The 18,236-nt window shown below is 37.0% G+C and overlaps 1 protein-coding gene across 2 annotated transcripts in view; it reads left to right on the top strand.

Moving 5' to 3' along the window:
- Positions 1-6: 6 nt before the first annotated feature.
- Positions 7-18,236, top strand: part of CUL4B (cullin 4B) — a 23,518-nt gene continuing 5,288 nt past the window's right edge. The window contains exons 1-14 of one of the 2 annotated variants that reach the window (XM_009636404.2): positions 7-911; positions 3,647-3,762; positions 8,232-8,335; positions 9,258-9,327; positions 9,817-9,890; positions 10,904-11,066; positions 11,167-11,256; positions 11,559-11,641; positions 12,758-12,825; positions 13,979-14,097; positions 14,902-15,094; positions 16,190-16,294; positions 16,598-16,708; positions 17,455-17,540. In XM_009636404.2, coding sequence (XP_009634699.1) covers positions 380-911; positions 3,647-3,762; positions 8,232-8,335; positions 9,258-9,327; positions 9,817-9,890; positions 10,904-11,066; positions 11,167-11,256; positions 11,559-11,641; positions 12,758-12,825; positions 13,979-14,097; positions 14,902-15,094; positions 16,190-16,294; positions 16,598-16,708; positions 17,455-17,540 — 1,914 coding nt within the window. In that variant the 5' untranslated portion in view covers positions 7-379. The remainder of the gene's footprint in view (positions 912-3,646; positions 3,763-8,231; positions 8,336-9,257; positions 9,328-9,816; positions 9,891-10,903; positions 11,067-11,166; positions 11,257-11,558; positions 11,642-12,757; positions 12,826-13,978; positions 14,098-14,901; positions 15,095-16,189; positions 16,295-16,597; positions 16,709-17,454; positions 17,541-18,236) is intronic. The other variant, XM_035891947.1, reaches the window with a different exon arrangement.

Genomic DNA, 18,236 nt, shown 5'->3' with positions numbered 1-18,236 from the left:
CGGAAGGAGAAGCTGGGGGAGGGGGCTGCCGTGGGGAGATACTGGTGTTGGAGAGAAGAATTGAAAGAAACTAGTGGGTGGCGAGAGGCAGGAACGGAGACGCTCCGCTGAGAAAGGAGTAAAAGCAGGAAAGCAGAGACAAACTACGAGAAGAAGCAAAGTAATAAAGAAAAGGGGAAGAGAGGAGATAAAGTGATTCCTCCGAGAAAGAAGAAAGCGAAGGAGGGGGAATACAGAAGGACTCCACTGATGAGAGAGAGGAGTTGAAAGACACCCCCCCCAAGAGACATCAAACAGAGACTGACTCTAAAACTCTCTCTCTCTCTTTGTCACACCACAAGGATTTGATGCCCCTCAGCCTGTTCACTTCTGTGTGTTCATGTTTCCCACAGGTTTCTCTTCCCCCAACCCCCCAGCTGCAGCCCAGGAGGTCAGACCTGCCACTGATGGTAATACCAGCAGCAGCTCCTCCTGCAAGAAGAGAAAGTTAAATAACAGCAGCAACAGCAATTCTGAAAGAGAAGAATTTGATTCCATTTCTTCCTGCGCCTCTTCTCCTTCCAAAAACACCTCCTCATCATCTTCCTCCGTCATCACCACCTCCTCGTGCTCCTCCTCAGGGGTTGCCTCCTCTAACCATCACCTCCAGAAGAAGCTGCGCTTTGAGGACTCCGTGGATTTTATTGGACTCGATGTGAAGATGGCTGAAGAGTCTTCTTCCTCCTCTTCTCCTGCTGCCTCTTCTCAACAGCAGCACCAACAACAGCTCAAAAATAAAAGCCTTTTAATTTCGTCAGTGGCTGTGGGGCACCATGCAAATGGCCTGACCAAAGCTGCCTCCTCTACTGTTTCCAGTTTCGCCAACAGTAAACCTGGCTCCGCTAAGAAATTAGTGATCAAGAACTTTAAAGGTAACAGGCCATAATTTGTCACAACCTATGGGGAGCTGGTGCTCAACTTTGTGTCTTGTTTTCAACATGAAAATCGGTTGGCTTTCAAATAGCTCCAAGTTTTACCGGAAATGCTTTTCTGTGGTGAACCTTTCTATACTTATGTAAAGGGGGAATAATGTTTTATGATGCATACTTGCCCAGTCACGTACACATCCTGAAGTACACTTCGCTGCTTGGGATTATTTTTCAGACTGCTTTCACTCTGTCTGTTGAGAAGGCCTTTGCTTGTATGTTAGACGAAAGGTTTTACTACCTAAGTGTGTGTAAATCTTCTTTCTTCAACCTTCTAACGTTTGATACCTCTTTCCTAGTAATCCTGATTCAGGGCTTAGTATATTTTTTTAGCCCAGTTTATGATAAGTCTTTGCACAGAATGCGTTTTTTAAATTGGGCCTGAATCTCTGTGTCTTGCCTCTATCCATGTTGTCTGTTTATAGGTTAATCTGCTTGTGCTTAGTTTTAAATGTTGAAACTAAGGTGATTATCAGGCTATTATGGCGGATTTCCTTTCTGGTTTCCCCACTTGCCTTTACAGTAGGTAGTTCAGATTTTTGCTGAGTGTTTTCCTTGCAATATCCTTGCTGTAATTTTTATTATTTAACTCTTTAATGTCTTCTCTCTGTCTTAACATACTGTCTTTGCAAGCTTACATTCTTTTATAAATTCTCTCAAAAGATGTGTTTGAGTTTCTCGAGTATTGTTACTAGAGACCAACTGAAGCAGAGAAATGAAACTTTTCTGCTGTGATGCTGCTTCATTTTCTAGTAAACAAAAATACAAATAGGTGTAGGCAGGAAGCTTAGCTAAAATTCTGTCTGTTTTGTTTTTTTTTTTCTCCCATAAAGATGGGGAAATCGTGGGCTTTTCTGATGTCCTGCCTCTTGCTATCTTCTAAAATAGTCTGATAGCTTGCTTTCTTGGGTTGTTTTTCTTTTTCCCCATGTGTCTGGGGTTGGGGGGGTTAAAAGATATTACTGACGTTAAAATTAATTTCTAAATTCACAGTTGATACAAATGTTCTATAGAGATATTGCAGAAGGTAAAGGTGAGGATTATTTTAGCCACTGTAATGTTTTACAGCAATTCATGATCACAGTGTAACTTTTTGTTTTAAGGTCCTCCTAATTCTCAAAAATGTTCTCCACCCATCATGTCGTCATCATTTAATCTGACTGATTATTTTAAAATTTCTACTTACGATGCGTGATAGAAATAAATGCCACTCTTCTGTTGCTTGTACACTGTTATCTTTAAGGGAAGTCAACTTTTCAAGTTTAAAATATTTGTTAAATGTCATGGATTACATGGTGCTGTGATCATCATTGCTTATGAATTGGTATTTGAATCACATGCCTAAAAAGGATGTCTCAAGAATCTGCCAGCTTTGCTTTTTTTTTTTAACTCTCGGATGCGAAACTGAATAATAACCTTTAAGATTATTGTCTTTATTTTAGTGTGATAGTAGTAACATCCTTTACAACTTAAATAACTTCCTAAAATCCAGAATCTTGGTATTTACAGCTGAGTAGCGTACTCATTAGTTGCTAGTGAAGATAGGCAAGTCTCACTTGTAGTTAGTTGTCTCTCTAGATTCTAAGGATACAGTTAATGTTGGAATATTGTAGAGAAATGCTTGGGAGGACAAAAAGATTACATGTCCCTGTTATTTCTAGAGAAATTATAAATTCAAAATAACATAATCTGTTTATTATCTTTAGGTATGCAAAAGTAGATTTTAATAGAATATTAACTCTGGGCCAACTTCACCTGTTGGTGGCATGGATGTGCGTGTGACTTCCTCCCTAAATTTTCTCCTCCCTCCTTCTCCATTTGGAAAACATGCTTGTTAGAACAAAAACCGTCATTTTGTCTAGTTACGGGAGCACACAGAATTTTAAAACAGTCATGGTATTCTGAGGATGTGACTTGAGGATGTGAATCTCTCTTAGCCCATTGTAAATGTTTTAGTCTTGTTGAAGATGCTGCATAGCAGGGGCGTCTCTAGAAAAGAGGCTGAAACAAATAACAGAGTCAAATCTGCAAAGCTTGGGCTATTTGAACATTAAAAGAAGGCTTAACTCTAACAAATACCCACTGGCCAAATCCAAGAGAGACGTAAATAGATTACTTTAAAATAGGAAGGTTTTCCTTGTGACCATAAAGCCTGTATTATAATTTCCATGCATGTTTCTTAAGGGTTTCTTTCCAACTGTTAATACAGAGTAGGAATAATGAGGAGTAAATAAAAAAAAATAAGGTATCCACAACTCTGTGTTTTTTAATCTGTTATTTTTGGCTTTTATGTTCACTTTTTTAGCTGTGATGTACTGGTAGTGAAAAAGAATGTAATGAAGATGTAGATCATTCTTGCTGGCTTTTAGCCTTTTATCCTGTCTTGAGCTGCTCAGACACAGTATTGTGATTTTTATAAATCGCACATACTGTTTGGGCTACAGATGCTGTGATGTGTATGTGAAGAGCAATGCTGAATTTTTACAATGTGTTACTATTTCAAATGTAAATAAGATGCTCCTTTTACACTAATGCTTTCTTTTCATGTAAGTATAAGTTAAAATCTAGAGCATCAGCCCATACCTTTTTCTTCTCAAAGTTACATTTTTCATTTCTCTAAAAGGTAAAATGTTCTGCTTTTTCTAAATACTTTCTCAAACTCTATATAATTTCTTTTAAAGATAAACCCAAATTGCCTGAAAACTACACAGATGAAACCTGGCAAAAACTGAAAGAAGCTGTAGAAGCTATCCAAAACAGTACTTCAATTAAGTACAATTTAGAGGAGCTCTACCAGGTAAGTGCTTTAAGTAAAAGCAATGGGGTAGGTTTTTTTGTTTTGTTGGATTTTTTTTTTTTTTTTTTTGCTTAAAACACTTCTGATACAGTGGTAAGAATACGACATTTTGCTTGATAGCTGCTTTTGTCATTGAAAAACTTCACAGTCGTCAATAAAAATTTCACAGGACCTAACATTGAACTTGGAGATTTTTATTTTCTTTTATTTGCCACAACATAATCCAAGGTATGGTTTCCCTTGCAACGGTTGACAAGAATTAAATAAAGCAAGGAGCTGTATTCCCTTTACTGTTTGAGGGTTTATGGTGTGTAGCTGCTAAAGGAGAAATGTGAAACCGTAAAACGTTGGTGTGTAGGTAAGAAAAAGGCAATTTATATTAAAATATAATCCTTTTTCTGAAGATAGTATTTGTCCATGATTGAAGATCGTACATTATTTAACAACTGAAACTTTTTATTTGACTTCTTAGAATTAAACGAATACCATTTTTCTTCATGAATTGTACTATTGTGGTTTGATTGTAATTCGTTTATCATTCAGCATTCTGTCTATTCTGACAACTGATAATCAAAATTTATTCCCAGCAACAGCTCTGATTGTTTTGCCCTCAATGTTTTAGGAAGTGATCAGACTTGAACTGCATTTCCTAATTTTTTTTTTATAATCTCCACTTCTGCTTTTTCCACTGAATGTGTTGGGGAGACTTCTCCCCCTCCTCACCTTTTCCCTACTAATGTTGTGGTACTTGCGGTTTTAGCGGCCTAGCAACAGTACTGCTTTAGCTAGGTATTAAGAAGCACTTAGACTTTTAACTCTACTTTAAAAGCCTTTATTACCTGGTCAGTTGTTTGATTTGTTCCTTTGTGTGTATATAGCCTTCTCTCCATCTGTTTTTAGTGACTCTTCTTCCCCTGCCCTTTCCCTTTCAATAAGCGTTGCATTTGGCTATGATGTCTGTGAAAAGTTGGGGCGAAAAATCCTGTTTGCACAAGGTTTGGGGACAGATTTAGGGAAGGATAAATTGCCATTCTTCATGGAACCAAGATCCTCATGGGCCAAGTTCCTCAGTCCAGTGTGTTTTTAAGCTCACTATAGTATTTTATAATGTTTAATTAATCTAAAATCAGCTCTTTTAAGTTTGTCGGAATAATATATAGTATTGTTAATGTAACAGTAGTAAGTTCTATTGAAAGCCTTGCTTCTGCTTCACAGTTATCACTTAAATTTCTGCTCACTTTTACCACAGGCTTAATTTAATCTTGCTTGGCCTCAGAAAACCAAAAATACCCTTTCTTCTTTTAAATCTCAGTTTTAGCACTGTCATAACTTAGGTATTTTTCAATGAAGTAGAGTGCAATCAAGTATGAAATTTTTCTTTTTTTAATCTAAAAATAAATGTCTTGATTTAAAAATAGTAATAGGAATCGCTAGTGTTTTTAAGTGCTAACTAAACTAATGTCATTTCTGAACAGCTGCTTGGTAAATGGATCTGATGCCAAATATGCCTTGGCAGACACCATTATCCAAGCATAGAGGGGAATCGCAAAAGAGTCTGCAAAAGTTCTGCTGCACCCCTCAAAATAAGATGCTACTTTTTTTTAATGGTGTTAAACTTCTTGAGTTTGGTCATTTGGCTGTCTGCATTGGAAAATCCCACTGAGAAAATGTTTTGAGGCTTTATTTCTTTGTGGGACACTTAGCTGCATACTTGCTTTGTTCCTTGCCAGCAAGAGAACGATACACATCTTTGAGTAGCTGAAGCACTACAGAATTGAAAGCTGCTTTATTAGAAAAATTTTCCTTAGATTAGTGCCAGAAAGTAGAGTTCTAGATCTTTGGTACGAGATCCCTAGTTAATTTTTTTAATCAATCACAGAGTTAAGTACTTTTGGAAAGTTCTGATTTTCTCTCATCAGAGCTGTGTTCAGTTCTTTTTGCTACTTCTCCCCAGCACACAAACCCAGATGTGGATGCTGAAATTCAGAGGGGTGAGGGGGGAAACAGAATAATGTTACACAAAGGAGATACGAACAGCCTTCAGATGTTCTGACCATTGTTGGGGCATGGATTCTTTGATCGGAAAGCTTTATTCCACTAATTCAGAACAAAATAATTTTGTGAAGGAGAGCCCCTAAAGTTGTTGGGAATTCTTGATACATTACAATCATCGTTGTGTAACACTAGTAATTAACTTTGCAAAGCGTAAGATTGCAGTAGTGGCGTTATGCTCCACAGAGCCAATCTTAGTAAAAGGTTTTGTGTTTGTGTGCTTAGAAACTTCATTTGAGCAGAATTCATAAATTAGAATTGAAACATTTCTATGGATATTATCAATGAAGATGCAGAAGTTTTGCACTTGATGTTCAAACACTGAATGCTAGCAGATGTGTTTAACACTGTGGATTTTCTGGTGTCCGTATGCAAAAGTACAGCTTTATATAAACACTACATGAATGTAAGTGTGTATTAATACATGTTAACTTAGTTCGCTAATTGTTAATGGTATGCGTTTGTCCATCTGCCGTACAGAGGCTAATTCTTTTAAGGATTTGGACACCATGGTTAAATAGCACTTGTTTTGATAGAAGTTGTGAAAATGTTGGTAGTTGAGATGGATGAACTGACCAGAAATGGCTGCTGGTGTCCTAGGCTGGTAGGTGGAAGCAAGACTAACTGTGGTTATGCAGGTGACCAGCAAGTTCTATCTAAAACGCTCATCTTCCCAGCTGTCAGTTGGCTTCTCCAAAGTAAGTGGGAGAAAAGAAGAAATCCATTTATTGCACTTGCTGAAGGTCTAACTGGGCTCTTCAAGCTTAGTGTTTTCCATCCCCTTTTTCTTCTGCAATCATAGTAGTGGTTATTTCCTGTTTTGCTGCTGTTTCATTTGGAGCCTGACCCTGCGGGTACAATAGTAGAATAGAGGTGAGCAGTGTCCATAACCTGCTCTGAACAGTGAGTGGTTGAGTATGTTTTCCTATTGCATCATTGTATTTGTTTGGGCTTTCTAAGTGTTAAGGTTGAGAGGTGAATTTGTTGCTATTTCAAAGTATTAAGATATGTACACTTCAGTGATAATTCTGGCTTTCCTAATAATTGTCATTCAGACCTGTTTTAGTCTTAATTGGCACACTCACTCGCTGTACCTCTTTGTTTCTGACAGTAGGCTTATTGGGGGAGTGTGTGTTTAAATTCCTCTATGTCCTAGAGGCAGTATTAGCTGTAGTGTACTTGCTCTAGAAGTTGTTTACTGTTGATACTGAGAGTGGTTACTGTTGATGTTCTAGGATAAACTGAGGAACTCGTTGTTTAGCTGTTTTGATTGTTGCTGTGCTTTTAGTGGTGGCAGCTTACTGTTTGCTGGTGGCTTCTATTTGGACTGTTGGGAAATATTCTGGAGGACTTCAGTGTAATGGAGTAGATCTGCTCTGTGTACTTCTCAAAAACGCCATCCCTGCATGGTTGCCTGCGGTTGCTGGGGAACAAACTTGATCTTCCAGTCCTTTTTTTCCTATGAGTTGGCTGAAGTATTTTCCATTTAAAAAAATAAAGTGGAGAGGCATTAGTTGAAAATCCTATATAACTTTTCTCTCTTGCTTCTACAGCTGTTTTACAGAATAATCGCATATTGTGTCTTTCACCAATCCGTGTGTTATGAGTTAAAGTTGTTCAGTTGCCTTCCAAACTCGGGCAATTGGTATAAATTTTGGAAAAGCCTTGAGTTACTCTTACGGACTTAAGAATACTTGTTTGTTTGATCAATCTCCAAGACATATTCCCATTAAACTTCTTTTTAATTCTTGCTGTGAAGCACAGCAACAATTCTTCTAATACTTGATTGTAATCTAGAAGTCTGAGATTTGTCATTGTAAACATCTGGAATGTAGTCATACTACTAAAAACTGTTCAGGATTATAACTAAATGTATTCAAGCAAGGGGGTGATAGAGAGAGAGAGAGAGAGAAAATATGTATATACTTTTGGGGATGAGGGGAGCTTAATCAAGGGAAGGACTGCAAAAGGAAATAACACTAGCAGTGCTTTTTTACTAATGTCAGTGTGACTTTCAGAGCACAGCAGTTAATAAAATTAAGACCTAAGTGTCTGCTTTGAAGTATGAAACCCAGCACGCTGCTGGAACATATTAAACTAACATCCTTGTTCTTAGAGATGCAAGTCCTGCAGTTCCTTATGAGATATTGGTACTCCGACTGAAACTAATGAACTCTAAGCTGTTGGGGGCACGGCCTTCCTTTGTCTCCTCCACAGTTATAGTGCCATATATAGTGCCATGTTTCTCTAGTGTTTTGCATGCAGCTGATAACTATTTTACAATTAAAAGGTGGTAGATTTTGGAGTGAGAAGCAGAAGAATTACATGGTTGGTTTGGGGCTTTTTCCCCCTTTCCTTGTAAAACCATATAAAATAGTATGAACAGATTTCTTAGTATCTGTTTCTCTTTACTTCAGGCTGTTGAAAATCTCTGCTCCTACAAGATTTCTGCAAACTTGTACAAACAATTGAGACAGATCTGTGAAGACCACATTAAAGCACAAATTCACCAATTCAGAGAATATCCTTTTCTTAGCTGTTGACAATCTAAAACGTTTTTACCTGCCGCTATGTGGTGATGCATTTCTTTGATTAGTTTATGACAGTAGGCTGTGGTAATCTGAATTCCTAGTTTTTGCATAATTGGGTCTGTTTCCATTGGTTTATGGGACCTCAGAGAATACTACTAGTTCCTTTATGTCTGTAAACATTTGAAAAGTTTGTGAAAAAGTTTAATTGGTATTTGTGGAACACTTTGTCTTACAAAAGCTCATATTAGACTTAAAGAAAAGCTTTAAAAAAGGCTGTACTGGCTATATCACTTCAGGCTTTTTTTATGTGCTGATCTTGCCATGCTCAGGTAAAGAGAAGTCTTCCAACAAGTAGTTCTTGTTTTCTTTTTGAAAAGTGCTAGTGATCTGGCAGCATAAAACATTAGTGGTTCTGAGGATCAAAATGCTTTGTTTTCAAAAGTTTTGACCAGCATCAGATCAAGATCCTGTTAAGTGGATATTAATTACTACCAGAACTATGCAGTGAACTGAGTAGAAGTTACATTTCAAGAACAAAATTTACCTCTTTAATGTGAGCTGAAATGATAGTATCTGTGTAGTGGTGGGCTCTTACAGGTATTGTGGATTGTTGGTTTTTGAGGTGCGGGGATATGTATGTTTGTTCCACTCACCAGGATTAGACAAAACATTCAAAAGTACTTAGATCCTCTTTTTTTAAAAAAATTGTTCAAATCACTTTGATTTCTCATTATTAACAAGAGGGTACCCTCATTAAAAATAAAAATAAACATGTTGCAAGAAGTTAACTGGTTCTTTTTGGGAATAGTTGAGTTTGTTCTCTCTGTTAAGTGTCTTTAAAAAATAATAATGTTGGTTCATTTCATTGCTAATGCTACCTATTAATCATAATTTTCTTAATGATTTCTTCACGGATTCATTGGATAGTGTCCTTTTTCTAAAGAAAATAGACAAATGTTGGCAAGATCACTGCAGACAAATGGTAAGTTTTTTATCTTTTTAAAGAAAACCAGTTGCCTAGTCAGCCTATGTTTTGCTTAACTCTTTTCCTTTACAAACATAATGGTGCTTCTGAAATGTTGTCTTAAATTTATATAAGGCTTCTTCGTAAAATGCACCTGTATATAGTTTGTTAGAAATCGAGCCTTGAAAACACTTGTTTGTAGTGTTTCTGGACACATTGGTTGATCTTGGACACACACCCCCAACTCCTAACTGTTGTTTCTATGCAAATCTTTCTCCTTTTATACCTATTATAAAGGAACCTATTCTTTTATACAGAAAGATGCTAAATGTCACATTGATCATCTCACTGAGAGTGGCAGGATATTTTAAACAAATCAACGCTACCTAAGAAAACACTACCTGAAACCTGTCAGTGGGATTTTTTTTTGTTGTTGAACATAATTTGTTTTGCTTTTCAATTTCAAGAGTAAAATGATTGTGGCTTTTTTATTCCTCCTTATAACAGATTATGATTAGAAGTATCTTTCTGTTCTTGGATCGAACTTATGTACTTCAGAATTCAATGCTGCCATCTATTTGGTAAGGGCACAAAGAATAAAATTAGTGGGGTGTATATTATTGCGTAGATCTTACTGATTTTCAGGGGGTTTTATATTATAAACTTTATAGTGACCGGTAAATTAGATGGTGAATGCATACATGCTTGTGTCAAAGGGAGATTTCACTTTTCATTTATTTGCTATGAATAACAGGATTCTTCTAGAATAGCTGTGATAGCAAGTTTTAGCCAAGTAGGCATCAACCTCCCGTTTGCACGGTAAAAGGAAAGGGCCTGTCCACAACTGAAGTGTGAGGGTTTGGGTTGCCCAGTTACTGGCTTTAATGTGCGTAGTATTCAAAGTTCTGTAAGTATTTTTGAAGGAAGAAGTGACGTAAAATAAAAGCAAGTTACTCTCTTTTGGACTTCAACCTTCCCCCACCCCCCAGTATTTTAATAAATATCAAATGCCCTGCAGTGCCTTTGGCACTACCTGAATTAATTTGCCAGAGATTGAAGGAGTGGTGGATGGAGGGCCTGGCTTTTCCTAAATATTTCCAGACCCACAGTTTCAAATTCATGGAAGGTTTTAACTGGGATGTCCAAAGCAGAGATCCTTCTCTTTCACATCACTGAGTTGTTCTAAGCTCTGCCTAAGAATTAGAGATTAGAAAGTGATGGACAAAAAAGAATATTGTCCAACAGCTTAGCCATGGAGTTGGGACCCAGGATGACATTATCCTTTCCTCATGAAAGCTGCTGTTCATTCAGTTTCCATCATCCTGCCAAGCAAGTGAAAAATAAAGACAATGCAAAAGTTAGGTGGTTATTTAGGAAAAATGGGTGATTTGGTCTTTAGCTTGTAAGCCTGTAGCTTACTGTTATTTTAGTGTTTATGTGTTTGTTCATCTTGAGTGATTTGGAGGCAGAAGAATGAGGACTTCAAAGAATGCTAGTATTTATTGGCCTCTCTTTGATCTAGATCAGATTTTATTGATAGAGAATATTCAGGGTTGATTCATATGCAATTTCTTGAACAGTATTTTCTTTTTAGGGATATGGGGCTAGAATTGTTCAGAACTCATATAATCAGTGATCAGAAGGTTCAGAACAAAACTATTGATGGCATTCTTCTGCTGATTGAGAGGGAAAGAAATGGTGAGGCTATTGACAGGAGTTTACTGCGAAGCCTTCTAAGCATGCTTTCTGACTTGCAGGTGGGTAAACGTGTTTCACCTTTAAACCGATAAACAGCTCAAATTCTTATCTGGTGCTCAGTAAGCTTTACCCTGGACTGTTGTTCTGTTGTTTCCCTAGATTTATCAAGACTCTTTCGAACATAGATTCTTGGAAGAGACTAACCGCCTGTATGCAGCAGAGGGACAGAGGCTTATGCAGGAACGTGAGGTATATTGAATGTTTAACAATATTGGTTACGCTTGATGATGAAGCATTTGTCAGGGAGAGGAACTATTCTGCTGCCTTAGCCAGCGTACAGGGCAATAATGTGATGTTTATGTTTTACAGTACTCTGGAAAAGCAAATTCACGTGCAGTTGCCTTCAGTCACAGTGCTAATGATTTCTGCTTAAAACTGGAGCTGCTGCTGTCAGACCAGTCTTGTCTTTTTTTTTTTTTTTTTTTTTCCCCCCCCTTTTTTTTTTTTTTTTTTTTTTTTTAAAACATACAAAACTACTCTGGCATTTTCAGGTTCCAGAATATCTTCACCATGTCAACAAGCGCTTGGAAGAAGAAGCAGACAGGATAATCACTTATTTAGATCAGAGCACACAGTAAGTGCAATCTCTCTTTGCTTGGTACTGTTAGCTTTTGGCTCTTCCTCTGTGGAGGGCTATCTAATAGCTACAATTTATTTCAGTTATTGACTGACCATCAAATGCTTCTCACTTCCCACAATTCCTTGTTTACAATGAAGCACTGTCTTGGCTCACATAGCTAATACCCTTTTCTTTTAAGCCACTAGTTATTTTGATACAAACATTGTTGGGCATTTGGTCAGAGGAAAATAGGCTGGCATCCCCAGTCCAAATGTGTCTTAAATGCAATTAATCGGCTCCTGTCCTACCTGAAAAAGATAGGACCCAGGACAGAGAATTCTCAAGCTGAAGGCTCTGAATATTTACATTAAAATATTTGCATATTCTTTATGGAGTCTGGGAAATTATTGACTAATGTCACTCTTCAGTCTTTCCTAATTAGAGGCAGGATTTCCTCAAATACAGTCAAGTGGAGGTCATGACTGGTAGGACAGGAGAAATGTTCTCCTAACATAAAGCCATAGCTGTTGTGTCTGAGAGAAAATGTAGGTCACTAATACAAGAAAACTCTTTGACCAAGTGGTAGCGACTTCTTACAGAGCAAGTACAGAGGATCTCTCTGAGAGGAAGGTGGCTACTGTCACACATTTTTATTTCCTTCCTCCTTCAGCTGTTAAAAACATTGAGCTTGTTTAGTGGCTTCCTTCTTCCACACCATTATTAGTGGCCAACTCCCTATTTTGTTTTAATACCTCTTGACTTGTGAGGTGTGGTTTTTCTTCTCCTTGGTTTGTCTCCCAAGACATGAATCTCCTCCCACAAAGCAAGAGAAGGTATATTCTTTGACAAAGTTTTGCCCAGTTTCTTCACTTACAGAATCATTGTCCAGCTGCATAGAGGTCATGTACAACAGGCTTATTGTGTGAGTTAAATCCTCGGTCAGCAAACAGAAAAAAAGATTGCTTACTGGGGAGGAAAAAGGATAAATATGCATATAATCATTTTAGGTCCTTGGCCACAGATAATTAGAGCGCTCCCAATGACAAGTGTAGTTAACATAATCTCAAAAAAAGGATTTAAAACTGTCAGTAATGGAAAAAGGAAAAGTAATTCTAAACATTTTTTCTATAGGAAGCCACTAATTGCTACTGTAGAAAAGCAACTTCTAGGTGAACATTTAACAGCCATTCTTCAGAAAGGTAATCTTTCTTCTTTATAGAAATGTTTCTAATTACTGCTTTGGGGCTTTCAATTCCTGTGCTGAAAAAGAAAGTGACAGATTCAGGTGCTGGGGGAGGACTCAAGCTGCATCATTCTTTAACGCCTTTTGCTACTCAGTTCATGAAATAGCATTGACCGTTTTGCAAGAGGGCAAGTACCAGTCTCCTTGTCAGAGGTAAGGAGATGCAATGCTGTCTTCAGATACACAGCAAAGCGGAAGGAAAACTAGAATAGGGGACTCTTGAGTTCATTCACTGTGTTAAATAGCATTTTGAAGACTCAGAGGTAAAGGAGTAGCCTTTGAATTATGGCTGTACCAGAAAGGGGAAACACTGATTACTCACTGCTTAAAAAAAGCAGCTTGTTTTAAAAATTTAGTACAATTTGAGTAATGAAGTGCGTTGCCTCAGTTCTGCAATAGTATCTGTGGAGTCAGGTGATCCTCTCTTGCTCTGAAGGATAGTCTGGAAATAGATATGGGTGCAGCAAGAGTTGAATAATAAAACAATCAAGTCCCTTACTAGCCAGATTCTGGATGAAACAGGTATGTGAGCATCTTCCTGCACATCTATAACAGACTCTTTACTGAGAGGAGTATCAAGTTTGCAATATTTACCCATCTGCTTTCTTAGAACCTTGCTGTGGAGCATCAGGCCTTCTCTGCCAAAAATTTAAAAAGTGAAAGGTGAAGGTATTTCTTGAAGCTGCTTGCCTTCAAACATCTGTAAAATTTATTTTACAGCTGGAATTGAGACTCAGAACTCTGTCTTGCCAAGGAACCTTTCCTACAGATCAGTAGAGCATAAACTTTTCAAATCTTTAGGGAATAGTAAAGCAGAAGTAAGTAAAGGTGTTGTGAGAAATATGTTATTTAAGGTACATATGTAGCCTAAAATAGCCAGTGCAATAACAAGGTTTTTAAGGTTTGAGCCAGTTCAGGTAGCCATTCTGTGTTTCACTGTTAAATTAGGTAGCTGAAAAAAAGAAAAACAACCCCGAAACAACAAAAAATCCTACCCTTGCTTGATAAAAAAAATACCAGCTTTGAAGAGGTCCCTTACTGTAATAATATGCTGCGCTTTCTTTGGATTACCCTGGTTTTAATTTCTGTTGAAATTCTATCATTTGCAGGTTTAAACCACCTTCTTGATGAAAACCGAATTCAAGACCTATCTCTTCTGTATCAGTTGTTCAGTCGTGTGCGAGGCGGAGTACAGGTTCTCTTGCAGCACTGGATTGAGTACATAAAGGTACTGTTTCTAGAACTCTGGAACAGATACCGGTATTGTATTGATGGGGTTTATACACGGATATTTGAGTCATCTGTATAAACTATTGCATTTTTCTAAGAACTAAAGACTACTTGCTTATAAACATTTGTTTAATGGGCAGCTTTTGAAACTGTACTAGAAAATGTACGGTAACTGTTCTAGCCCTATCAAAGAAAATATTGAACGTTCAGTTGAATTATTGAACTCCCGATAAATTTGGAGTTTTTAACTTGCTTATAGTTAGTTGTGGGGGAAAACTATATTTCTCCAGTAGACAGTCTGGTAATGGCAGAACGTTTCTGTCTTCTTATCAGAATGAGTGGTAGCTTAAGTTACCAAACAATTGAAGTTCAAAAAGCACTTGAATATCACTTAAGATATTTCATCTTATTACTCAGTGAAAATGCTGTCACAGAAAATATAGTTGTTTTGAAGGAAGGCTTTGTAATGGCATAGGAGTACTGGGAAATAAAATTGGGTTTAGTGGGAGCTTTACCCATGTAAAACCCAAAGATACAGATGTTTAAAAGGTCTGTTAATTTTGTCATGCTTATTTCTTCAGACGAAAGTTCTGAATCTGTTCGCTTATTCATAGATTGGTTTTGAATCAACATACAAGGTCTAGGAATGATTATATAGGAAATACTTCATAATGCTGTTACTTGTATTGTGTTGGTGGAACTAATATGAAACAAGACATTACAAAGATACTTTAGGCTTTTAGAAGTCCTGTAATTTAAATTCATTATTCAGGCTGATTGAAAGATATGTTTTATTTTGCAGGCATTTGGTAGCACCATAGTAATTAATCCAGAAAAAGACAAAACCATGGTCCAAGAACTACTTGATTTTAAAGACAAAGTTGACCATATTATTGATGTTTGCTTTCTCAAGAATGAGAAGTTTGTAAATGCCATGAAAGAAGCCTTTGAAACATTCATTAACAAAAGACCAAATAAGCCAGCTGAACTCATAGGTATTTTTCTTCAGTTTCTTCCTATGTGAGATTTGGGTGGGGGACAAGAGTGAGTTGCTGATGCAGCTTACAGATGGGATATGATGGAATTGTGTGTTAAAAGACATGCACAATGCATTGTCAAACTGGGGATCTACTGTGCCTTATTATGCAAGTGAAGTATTTGATAGGATAGCATTAAACATTAAGAACAAGTTCATCAGTTCACTGGCTAGGCTATAGAAAAGGGAAGAACATTAGAACTTGGGCATTCCAGTAATTAACTGGTATCCAGATGTGAGAATACTGCTAATAATTTGACTTTTTCTGAAGCTTACATAACTGTGCCACCAACACATCTGCACGGAGCTGTTAGGGGCTCTACACAGATATCTATGTTTTAATATACAAAAGTGAAGAGAGATGAGGATGCACTGTACCTCTCATGTTATGGGGACAGAGCCTCTGCAGTTTGCAAAGAACGTTGTTTACAGATTTGTGCATTACAAGCCTGGCTCTCTGCACTTTTGAAAACCTTAATCATTTCCCCACACAGTGAATAATACCCGCTTTGCAATCTGTTGTGCCGTTAGGCTTGCGCAGTAATGCTTTCTGCCCTCCTTTTTTTAAATTAATTCACTAACTGTAATGTGCTTACCAAACCATTTGAAATTAAAACAAACAGTAATCTGCTGGAGAAATTCAGCAGTACAGTCAACACACTTAAATAACTGGTTTACATATTTTTCTTGTGATCTTTTTGCTTCTGTTATAGCCATGTCAATCTATAGCAATAGTGACTTCTTACTTTGAGATCATAATATGGACCAGGATTTTTTACACAAGCAAAAATTTTTTTTTAACATGGATGCTAATAAAGTTAAAATGCAGTAATTGCTTATCTGAAAAAAAGAGATTAGGCCGGTTTTGTAACTTTATAGCCTCTATGAAAATATATAAATCTAGCTGTGATGAAACTGACTTGAAGGTAGTTTCAGGATCCTTTACACTTCCAAAAGATTTCACAATATTACATTTTTTTAAAAAAATTTAAATTATTGTTTCATTGTGATACTAAGCATATGCTAAACTTTTTATTCCTCAACACTTTTTTAGCTAAATATGTAGATTCAAAGCTTCGTGCAGGCAACAAAGAAGCTACTGATGAAGAACTTGAAAAAATGCTGGATAAAATTATGATCATATTTAGATTCATATATGGTAAGTATTAGGATTTTTATGGGGATACAATTGTTTCATCAGTAACATAAAAGTACTTTGAAATAATTTTTGCAGTCTGCATTTTCAAGTGTTCATTCTCTGTAGATGCAGTTTGCTGGTGTAGTGCTCTTAACAAGTTTGTGTGTTAAAATGCCAATAACAAGACCTGACTCAAAATCTTACTGTGGAAATCTTAACATGAGGGCCCTTGTTAGCTTTACTAAGCTTTGAATCGGGCCTCTTGTAGGTAATGTTTGTTTAAAACGCTGATTTGTAATCACTGTTGAATTTCATCTCTTACAGGAAAAGATGTCTTTGAGGCCTTTTATAAAAAAGATCTAGCAAAAAGACTATTAGTTGGGAAGAGTGCATCAGTAGATGCTGAAAAATCTATGCTTTCCAAACTCAAACATGGTAAATACCGATCTATCTATCTACTTGCTTTCTTTTAAAAATAGTCATTTTAACAGGCCTTCCTAGAAGTGCTGTTTGTATTTCCCCTTAACATGAGGTTAAAACCTCATGTGCAAGTCTTGAATGACTGGTGGGTTTTGAGGAGACTCATTTGCTTTTAGTTTTGTAATTATAGTAGCAATAGCCAAAAACCAGGAGCTTAAAGTGCACGGTGTACCTTGGCCTGTGGGATAGAGGTTCGCTGCTGAATAAGTCAGTGATGTGCTTGGAGAACTTGAGGATGACTTCCGCTTGCTGCTCACTCCGTATAAGGTCTGAAACATGAAGCTGCCAGCTAGCAGTCTTCTAGTCAGGTCTTCACTGTTTCATAGGATGGAGTCTTTGGGTGGTAAGAGTACGATAGTTAGAACTTGATCTTGTTCTGTCATCAAGACACAGTTTGGCAGGCAGCCCATGGGGATTAGAATTGTCTGAGTGACAGGTTGCCAGGGGAGTCCTAGGATGAACAGTCATGTCCACATGGAAAAACACTTGAGTTGCAAAATAGCTGCCACATTAAAACATTTTCCCTCTTCTTGTTTATAACCCTATTCCGTATCTTAATTAGAATCCAGGTCTTTATGTAAGGATATATGCTGGAACAGGTTGTTTTGTTTCAAAGTGCGTTCTGATATTTATCATAGCTACTCTGTGGTGTTGAAAATATACAAGGTTAATTTTTAAGATTTCCACTTTCTCTTTTACAGAATGTGGAGCTGCTTTTACCAGCAAACTTGAAGGAATGTTTAAAGATATGGAGCTTTCAAAAGACATAATGATACAATTTAAACAGGTACTGCAGGAAAGCCTGTCGTGGCTCCTTCATTTACTTGCTTTTTGAATGAGTTACACTCTGAGAGCCTAACAAGAGGGTGCAGGATATCTTCAGTTGTGAACATTTCTGTTGTAATTGAGTTAAACTCCTTTTGTCTTATTCCAGTTGTCTGTAATGTTCTTTCACTACAGAGGAAAGGACTTTGAAGGTGATTACTTTCAAATGGAGTGGACAAAAGCCCAACTGGGAAAACACCCTCTACTGAAAATCAGTCAGAAGCTATTTCTTAATTCTGTGCTGTCTGTACTTTTGAAAATTTTACTGAATTTATTAATGGTTTACCTGAACAACAAAGCAAAAAACCAGAAACAAGAAGTTGCTTAAAAAAAAAAAACAAAAAAAAACAAAAAAAAAAAACCAAAAAAAACCCACACAAACACCACCCGCAGTAATAAAAGTATTGTAAACTTATAAAACATTTTATAGTGGTCGTAAAAATGTTTTATAATTGGTGTTATTCTGATGGACTGGCTTGCAAGTTTTTGAACCAGAAACAAGAAGTTGCTTAAAAAAAAAAAAAAACCACACAAACACCACCCGCAGTAATAAAAGAATTGTAAACTTATAAAACATTTTATAGTGGTCTTAAAAATGTTTTATAATTGGTGTTATTCTGATGGACTGGCTTTTAAGTTTTTGCCCCTTTCGTCGGGG

This window comes from Egretta garzetta, unplaced genomic scaffold, assembly GCF_000687185.1.
Source record: "Egretta garzetta isolate BGI_Z169 unplaced genomic scaffold, ASM68718v1 scaffold53, whole genome shotgun sequence".
Classification (NCBI taxonomy): Eukaryota; Metazoa; Chordata; class Aves; order Pelecaniformes; family Ardeidae; genus Egretta; species Egretta garzetta.
The sequence above is the reverse complement of the archived record's forward strand: the minus strand, read 5'-3'. Positions and strand labels throughout refer to the sequence as shown.